The 10283-nt window shown below is 33.5% G+C and overlaps 1 protein-coding gene across 3 annotated transcripts in view; it reads left to right on the top strand.

The window, feature by feature from the left end:
• The first annotated feature begins 365 nt into the window (after nt 1-365).
• LOC120780611 (adenosylhomocysteinase-like 1) overlaps nt 366-10283 on the top strand; it is a 29140-nt gene continuing 19222 nt past the window's right edge. Inside the window, exons 1-2 of one of the 3 annotated variants that reach the window (XM_040112871.1) lie at nt 366-492; nt 1227-1347. In XM_040112871.1, the coding sequence (XP_039968805.1) occupies nt 1288-1347 (60 nt within the window). In that variant the 5' untranslated portion in view covers nt 366-492; nt 1227-1287. Of the gene's footprint in view, nt 1348-10283 lie in introns of all 3 variants that reach the window. The other 2 variants (XM_040112870.1, XM_040112869.1) reach the window with 2 other exon arrangements.

Here is a 10283-nt window from a genome sequence, read left to right as displayed (position 1 = left end):
TACCCAATTTATTTTATAATATAATTTTGTAGACACCAGGATATATTTCACACACTTTAATTTTTACTAGTTGCTGGAATAAATACTGTACCTGTACTCCAACCTAACTCTTTTTTAATTGTTAATATTTAAATTGATGTGAGTATCAATGAAATCAAATGTCTACTTCTTCCCACACCGTCCTGACCCACAAACTCGTAAAGTATGTGAGAAAATAGAGTTTAATAAGTACAAGTACAAATAATTCAACAGGTAAACGATAGCAATGCGAAATATATAAAAATAATAATCTCTTTGCAGCTAACTAGACTCGTTTACTTTATATATGATCACTCTTTGGCATTGTTGAAGTCAGTTAGAAACGTACATCAGTCGCGAGTGCACGTCGAATGTATTACTCACTTTAATCAAAACAAAGCGCTTTTCGTCTTACTGTCATACCCTACTTGATGTCAACAATCCCATTTCGTGGCTTTAATTAAAATAACTACGGTGTGAACAGGTTTCAGGGGGGGTTATCCGAATTTGGCCAGATAAGTGATTCGTGTAGTGATTTGTTTTAACATAAAGAGTTATAAAGATATGTATATGCCTATGCATATACTTACCCTAACAAATAACTTCATGTTCTAAACATATTAACCGACAGTGTTTATAATAAAAGTTTCTGGATTAAACACCACTGCGTGGTCGACCATTGTATTGCTATAAATGCGAGTATTAATGATTACTATTAATACTTATTATATACGTATTTATCTACGTGAATAAAAAATCTATTGAAAAATATTTTTTCCACTCCAAGCAAAGAAAATTCATTGATCCTAATTGATATTAGTCATGTGATTTTAAATTGATTAGACACAAAACTTTTCTACAGAATGCTGTAGACTGTAAACACACACTTACGTACATATGTACTTAGGTATAAGTATGTAAAGAATCTACGAATAGATAGCTAATGTACAAACATACTACCATGAATAGTGATAGTGATCAATTCACGGTCGCTTTCAATATTTAAGTAATGGGTTATGCAAATCAAACTCAAGTAATTTATTGTTGCTAATGCTTTAAGTCACGAGTGGAACATTACGCTTAAAATTTAGCTCGTTTTTTATGCCTGAAAAAACTTGTATGACATGCATGTGACATTAAAGCTTAGACCTGTAAATACATGAGCGAATAATTGCATAAGTGGTAGTGAAACTTAATGCATTTTTCAGAAATTTATGCAAGCTTAAAAAAAACTTTCTTTACTGCAAACAAATTGAGGGAACTTTATATATGAATATTTCAAAAATGGCTTTAGAAACACCAAAATCGGATTTAGATTTCGGTGATAAGGTAAGGGAGCATAACTATATTTTATATATGTATGGATGTATATATATATGTATACGAGATATATAAATAAATTACTATTAAGATTAAAACAATATTTTTAAAAAATTTTGTTTACAAACAGACTTATGGTGTAAACGGTATAATTTATCCTCAAACTATTTGTAAGTAAAGTTTTGCTGACAGTTTGAGTGTAATCGTTTTGTTCTTGTTCTCGTTACGCTTATTTGTAACACCAAAAACTAATCGCTATAAATAGATATAAGGAGAGGGAAATCTTATATCTCAGGCAAAAAATTTATCAATTTTAACAACTTCCTATATATGACAAGAAAGGAAGGGATAAGTTACGTTCAACCTTTTATACTTTTGCATCTTATAAGGTTCAAAGCGGGAGAAATTGCTTCACATAAAACTTTGTATTAAATAAAAAGGGAAGAGCTAAGTTCAGATGTAACGAACATTTTTTATTCTCGCAACCTGCAAGAACCAAATATGAGGAAATACTTTTCAGGTGTTTGCAAAACTTCATATAAAAAATGCTGCAAAAGAAATCAACATTCGTTATACGACGAAATCACCAAATCATTTTGGTATTTTATTAAGTTATTAGGCCTAAACCCTCGGCTCCCCGGGTATATGAGTCTGGTTTATTATGAATGCCACCATCGTAGCTTTGTGAGGTAATTTTTTTTTTTAAGTAAAAAAATATATGTACATGAATATTAAACGGATGCTTATAGTAGAATTTTAATTTTTTATATATGTATGGTATGAATTGTTTTGACTTTTAACAGAAAACGATAATCGGAAAGGATAATTTTCAGCTAAATCGGTTCAGCCGTTCCTAAGACATAAACCTTGGGGCTTGAACAGTTTTGGTTCGATTTGAACAGGTTTTGGTCATAAGGTGACAACGGCACTTTTTATGAAAAGTTTTATCTCGTTATATTAATTGCTTCTTGATTTGCATACTAGAAAGTTAAAGAATCAAATGAAATTTAAAATTGTGTTATTTGGGAAGTAGGAGTGCGTAGGGAAGTCAGAAGACCCCGAATTCGGTTGAAATCGGTCGAACAGATAATTAAATATGTGATTTCACCTAAAGGAGGGTGGTGTCATATCCATTGTCTAATTTTGACCCCGACTCCTTTAAAACCTTCTCATACCATATCAGGGATAAAATTTAAGGTGTTTGGCGTATTTAGTTATTGATGTAGTTCTTGATTTATTTTAGTTGTTTTTTTTAACATTACCGTTATATTACCATTTTCACACTTTCGGTAGGGATCAATATAATATTTGTTCTAAGACAACTTGGTTTTTGTAGCTTTAGGAGTTAAGATATATGGACATTTAACAAATTTTACACCACAGGTGCCCCATACTACTGCGATCTCCTTTGCCAAATAACGGTTATATTTCTTACTTACGTGCTTAGTATAAGGCTTTTATAGACTTTCGTTTAAAGACATTTTGTGGGCGTGGCAGTGGTCCGACTACGACCATCAACGAACTCGTCCTCACTTTTTTACCAAGAAACACTTGTTTGAAGTTTCATCCAAATATATAAATTTTTGCCCAAGTGCAATCATGCACGGACGGACGGACGGACGGACAGACAGATTAATTTTAGCCGATACAGGAGAATGAAGGTATTAGCATATACTCTGCAGCAACATGTTGCAAGAGTATAATAACCAATTCTCTTTTTGGTATTGCGACTTTTTCATTTTGTTGCAAACTTAGACAAGGGGCCCCTCCACTCATTACCGTGGCTGAAGTATACATATGTTTCCTTAATTATAAACTAACAGATGGGCTGAAAGATTGATACATACCGAAAACGTCTGTGCAATGCCTCGAGAATATTTGTCACACTACAATAGACCTTTTTATCAACACTGTAGTTACTGCGCTATTTTTATACCCTGAACAGGGTATATTAAGTTTGTCACGATGTTTGTAACACCCAGAAAGAAGCGTCGGAGACCCTATAAAGTATATATATAAATGATCAGTATGTTGACCTGAGTCGATTTAACCATGTCCGTCTGTCTGTCTGTCCGTCCGTCCGTCCGTCCGTCTGTATACATATATACGAACTAGATATACAAACTTTTGAAATTTTGCACACGTCATTTTCTCTTCAAGAAGCTGCTCGGAATGGCCGATATCGGACCACCATAACATATAGCTGCCATATAAACTGAACGATCGGAATCAAGTTCTTGTATGTAAAACTTTCACATTTGACAATGTATCTTCACCAAATTTGGTATAGATAATGGGCAAATAACGCACAAACATTTATAACAAACATGGAACATAAAAACTGCGCGTTATCTACGGTGTTGAAAAATGCATGATTTCCTTGATAACAACGCAATAAAGTTTTGATGTCAATTCCACCTTCTACGCCAGCGAAGCCGCGGGCTTAGGCCTAGTACATTATACCCAATTTATTTTATAATATAATTTTGTAGACACCAGGATATATTTCACACACTTTAATTTTTACTAGTTGCTGGAATAAATACTGTACCTGTACTCCAACCTAACTCTTATTTAATTGTTAATATGTTAATGGCCGATATCGGACCACTATAACATATAGCTGCCATATAAACTGAACGATCGGAATCAAGTTCTTGTATGGAAAACTTTCACATTTGACAATGTATCTTCACCAAATTTGGTATAGATTATTTTCCAAGGCAACAATGTAATCTCCGAAGAAATTGGTCAGATCGGTTAACTATAGCATATAGCTACCATACAAACTGAACGATCGGAATCAAGTTCTTGTATGGAAAACTTTCACATTTGACAATGTATTTTCACCAAATTTGGTATAGATTATTTTCTAAGGCAACAATGTAATCTCCGAAAAAATTGTTCAGTTCGGATTACTATACCTAGCATATAGCTTCCATTCAAACTGAACACATAGTTAGTAAAAGAAATGCACCTGTGAAGGGTATATTAGCTTCGGTGCAGCCGAAGTTAACGTTTTTTCTTGTTTTACATAATCTAGAGAAGTAGCCGCAATACCTTGTGACGCAAATTTGAGAATTTTTGTTTTGATCCTAAAAATATCTTACAGTACAATCAGTATAACCCATATGTATTATTGTTTACAAAAATTATTGTAATGCAGCATTATCACTGTGTTATAATTTTTATACTATTGCAACCCTTTCCTACAGGGTATAATAGTTTTGTTCACCTAACGGTTGTACGTATCACCTTAAATTAGGCGAGGCAGATATAGGGTTATATAAATAAATGACAAGGATAATGAGAAATGGTGAAATCCGGGTGACTGTCTGTCTGTCCGTCCGTCCGTGCAAGCTGTAACTTGAGTAGAAATTGACACATCTTCATGAAACTTGGTATGCGGGTTTTTTTGTACAAGAATACGAGTTCGTAGGTGGGTGTAATCGGACCACTGCCACACCCAGAAATCGCTATTAACCGAAAACCTATAAATTGTCATAACTAAGCACTAGAAAACTAAACTAAAACTTTGAAAAAGTTTGCGTGCTCCGTCCTCTAATAAGTTTTATGTACATAAGTATCTCCTAAACCACTAAAACTGAAACAATCAATTTTGTTTAGTACAAATAATATGAAAACTCCTATCGTCCTATACAAATCAGAAAGCAATTGATATAACGGGCTAAAACTTTGTATTAGTAATTCCTTTAATGTATACCACCTTATGGTAACAAACTGTGTTTTACTCTTAACAGTCCTGTTTTTGAAGAGCATTCAATTTCCCATAAGATAACAAAATCTGATTGGCGGTGAACCTTCCGTTACAATTAAGAGCTCATTCTTGGAGAGCCTTCCTTACAGGTTTCTGTCAACCAATTTTTCAGAGTACCAAGCGAAAAACAACATTCGTGTTTTTGATCTAGCCTATTGTCTATTTTCAATAGTTTTAGGTGTTACTAAATGTTGTTAGGTGACTATTTTATGTTGATTTTGTGCAACCCGTTGTGAGAGTAAAAAAATACAAATAATTATTTAATAATCTAGTTTCGATTTTGACTTAATCTGTGAAAACTGTGATAAAACTCACCTAAGGGAGATAAGGGAATTATGTTCCGCTGTGTTTGAAGATCCTCTGTTTCTCTACGGTTTATAAATTCGTGGTTGTCTTATCTAAATATTTTTGCAAATTTTTACATTAAAAAATTGTGGAAAATAAATTAGATTTTCAATTCAGAATCTTATAGCATGCCTGGGATTTGACATTGAGGCACGATTCCGATTACTTTGGCGGAGGGATAAACAAACCGAATTTCCATATAAATGGGATATGCGCGGATAGGGGAGCTTCTCCAGAGAAGAAATATCCAAAAATAATATAAAAATAACTTTTATTTCTTAAAATATTCATGATTAAAAGTTCAAAAATTTGCACTAATAACACATGGTATTTCTCTATGTTTCACTAATTTTTTTCACGTTTTTCACTCTGTATACTTAAATATACACTCGAGCCTTGCCACATCTTAAACAGCAAATATGTAGGATTTTTAACAATTTTTCTTTGTTTGTTTTTTCGCGTGATTCTTTTTTCTATATTAACAATAAAAAAAATACTTTCTACATATGTACGAGTATATGTGTAATATGTGATTTATGTGACTGAAGTACTTTCGCGTAGTACTTCTTTCTGCGTTGGCGGCCTTTAAAAAAATAACCCTGCTCGAGCGAATATCTGGGGTGACTTAAGTACTTCGGTATAGTACTCCTTTCTGTGTTAAAATAAAAAAAAAACATATTGAGTTTCGTTATAAAGTGGCTATATTTGTTGGTTATCTTGCACTAATACGAGTATTGAAACAAAATTTGAGTTTTCGTTATAAAATGGTTAAATTTTGGTTATTATATCTGTCAGCGCTTTCCATTTATTTTTGATAATAAGTTGTTCTGTATATTTTATGACAATATATATAATATTATTATATAATATTACTATATAAAATTACTTATTTGTTAATTAAATTAAATAAAAAACATATTCATATGAATGGATAGAGGCATTTTTGGGAAAAAAGGAATTTCAGCGAATTTCAGCAAACACATGATGTTCACTACGAGTGTAAAATATAATTTTTAAAATAAAGATTTCTTCGGTAAAAAAAAACTGTCAAAAGTGTAAAATGTGGATTTATTTAAAAGTTTATAGTTTAATTTAATTAATTTGAAGTAAAAAATGTGAGTAAAGTGTGTTTGATGTGGTAAAATAGCTTGTTGAAATGTCGAATTTTAGGAATTTTTGAACTTGAAGGTCCCTATAACCCAATATATTTTTTAATCAGGAGGACTTCCTCTTTCCAACGATACCTTCAAATCGCGGCACCAAAGAAATCGGAATAGTGCCGACATTGAAAACGGAATTTTTATTTTGTAATTTATTAGTAAAAATTAATAATTAAGACTATAATTTGCAATCAAAAAATGAGAATTAAAAATTGATAAATTATAAATAGCTTGAATGTGTAAAAACGTCAACCGATTTTATAGCTCAATTGAGCAAGCTAACTTCATACGTACGCTTCAGGTAATGACCGACGTGCCGCGCTTGCGTAGTGACAACGTAGTTGTTGTTGTTATCTTTTGTTGCCATTCTACGTTTCTACCATACGTAACGCGGATATTTGCGAAAATGGAAATCTTCCCGTAGAGCCCAGTTAGCTGGTTGCTCTCTTAGAACGCGGGGTTGCTAGTCTCGATGTTATGCCGTAATTAAAAAATAAGCATAAATATATTTATAATATCGAATACAATTACAGTTGAACTTCCCTACCTCGAATCCATAATCCATAAAAAACTTCGAGTTAGAGCTACTTCGAGTCTTGAAAGAAAACTTGACCTATATTGCCATTTAAAGAGTTCGAGTTATGGAAGTTCAATTGTATTTAGAAGTATTGATATTTTACATTATGAAAAATTATAGCTGAAAAGCTAGATGTGGGCCAAACTATTTATAACAAGTAAGGAAGGGCTAAGTTCGGGTGTCACCGAACATTTTATACTCTCGCATGATAAAGTGATAATCGAGATTTCATTATACGTCATTTACATATTTTTCAAATACCGTATTTGTGTAAAGTTTTATTCCGCTATCATCATTGATTCCTAATGTACATATACTTACATGTATTATACAGAGAAGGCATCAGATGGAATTCAAAATAGCGTTATATTGGAAGAAGGCGTGGTTGTTAACCGATTTCACCCATATTTCGTACATGTTATCAGGGTGTTAAGAAAATATTTATACCGAATTTCATTAAAATCGGTGAAGTAGTTCCTGAGATATGGTTTTTGGTCCATAAGTGGGCGAGGCCACGCCCATTTTCAATTTTTAAAAAAAGCCTGGGTGCAGCTTCCTTCTGCAATTTCTTCCGTAAAATTTAGTGTTTCTGACGTTTTTTGTTAGTCGGTTAACGCACTTTTAGTGATTTTCAACATAACCTTTGTATGGGAGGTGGCCGTGGTTATTATCCGATTTCTTAAATTTTTGAACTGTATATGGAAAGAAAACGACTCTGTAGAGTTTGGTTGACATAGCTATAGTAGTTTCCGAGATATGTACAAAAAACTTGGTAGGGGGCGGGGCCACGCCCACTTTTCCAAAGAAATTGCGTCCAAATATGCCCCTCTCTAATGCGATCCTTTGTGCCAAATTTCATTTTAATATCTTTATTTATGGCTTAGTTATGACACTTTATAGCTTTTCGGTTTCCGCCATTTTGTGGGCGTGGCAGTGGGCCAATTTTGCCCATCTTCAAACCTAACCTTCTTATGGAGCCAGGGAATACGTGTACCAAGTTTCATCATGATATCTCAATTTTTACTCAAGTTACAGCTTGCACGGACGGACGGACGGACAGACGGACAGACAGACATCCGGATTTCGACTCTACTCGTCACCCTGATCACTTTGGTATATATAACCCTATATCTGACTCTTTTAGTTTTACGACTTACAAACAACCGTTATGTGAACAAAACTATAATACTCTCCTTAGCAACATTGTTGCGAGAGTATAAAAATTGAGTAAAGGCAAAATGACGCTCTATCGTTCAGTCGTTGTCCATACATTCATGGATAATATGATACGAGACTCTTTGATTCGAGAGAGAGCTGTCAAAACTCGCATTTTTTATAACATTTGTCAATGATGCCACTGCTGAAAAGCATTATATTGAGTATGTAAAAAATTATACAAAACACTAAATTAAACACTTTGAAAATGCATACATATATAAAGGCTAAAACGCAAAATCATTAATAAATTTACATAAACATTTATTTTGCCAAGATATGTTCGCACAGTTCAATGAAATTTCATTTTACACTAATATCGTCAAGTAATTATAGCGCTTTACTTCTGGCATCCCGCCTTTTCTGAAATCAACTGTCAAAAATTCCCTGATGTCCTTGGCTGTCAAATAATCAGGGAATGCGTTTGAGGGAAAAATGAGAGCCAATGCGAGAGTCTCGTATCATATTATCCATGAAACATTGACAAAACAATATCGAGAGTGGTCGTGCCGCTAAGAGAAATGTGCCCTGTAGGGTTTTTTTCATTGCGAATGCTGTATGGCAGAGGGGGGGCATATTAGCCCTCTGTGGCATTTTGCACCTTTCGGGCACGCGTGCACATTTTGATGGTTAGATGAGGGGATCATCGGAGGCAAACATGAAGAGGGAATTGAGAGCTACGTATTTTACTACTCCTTGTTTACAAATGACAGGGCGCGTATATATGGGTAGTTGCACTGTGGGTAACAATTGTAAAATGGCATAACAATTGTAAGTTTCTTTATAACTACCATCAATTTATAAAATGTAACACAAATAATAAAAAGTATAATAAATATTTCGAAAGATGTTCTTTGGTTAAAGTTCCAGCTGCTTCCAAATTAATGAATTAATTTTTCTTTTTAAATTTTGGACACTGTTTTCTATCGCTGATAACATTTCTGCACATTTAAATTATAATAACTTCAATTTATGAACCACTGTTTATTCAAACACATATGCACAAATGAGCGCTCAGCACACATGCATTAGCGGTTGTATAATATTTGTGTGCTTAGCCACTCTCAACTAATAATGCCATACTTCGAAAATCTATTTTTACTTGATTTTTTATTTTTTAAAAATATGTGTCCCCTTTCTAAAGTGCGTATTATTATTTTAATACATTTCCAGAGGCAACTTAGACTTAACTTTAAAATTTAATAAAACAAGTAAGGAAGGGTAAGTTCGGGTGTCACCGAACATTTTATACTCTCGCATGATAAAGTGATAATCGAGATTTCATTATACGTCATTTACATATTTTTCAAATACCGTATTTGTGTAAAGTTTTATTCCGCTATCATCATTGGTTCCTAATGTATATATTATACAGAGAAGGCATCAGATGGATTGCAAAATAGCGTTATATTGGAAGAAGGCGTGGTTGTTAACCGATTTCACCCATATTTCGTACATGTTATCAGGGTGTTAAGAAAATATTATATACCGAATTTCATTGAAATCGGTGAAGTAGTTCCTGAGATATGGTTTTTGGTCCATAAGTGGGCGAGCCCACGCCCATTTTCAATTTAAAAAAAAAAGCCTGGGTGCAGCTTCCTTCTGCAATTTCATCCGTAAAATTTAGTGTTTGTGACGTTTTTTGTTAGTCGGTTAACGCACTTTTAGTGATTTTGAACATAACCTTTGTATGGGAGGTGGGCGTGGTTATTATCCGATTTCTTCCATTTTTGAAATCTATATGGAAATACCTGAAGAAAACGACTCTGTAGACTTTGGTTGACATAGCTATAGTAGTTTCCGAGATATGTACCACTTTTCCAAAAAAATTACGTCCGAATATGTCCCTACCTAATGCGATCCTTTGCGC

This window comes from Bactrocera tryoni, unplaced genomic scaffold, assembly GCF_016617805.1.
Source record: "Bactrocera tryoni isolate S06 unplaced genomic scaffold, CSIRO_BtryS06_freeze2 scaffold_25, whole genome shotgun sequence".
NCBI lineage: Eukaryota > Metazoa > Arthropoda > Insecta > Diptera > Tephritidae > Bactrocera > Bactrocera tryoni.
Note: the sequence above shows the minus strand (reverse complement) of the source record. Positions and strands in the feature narration are given on the sequence as shown.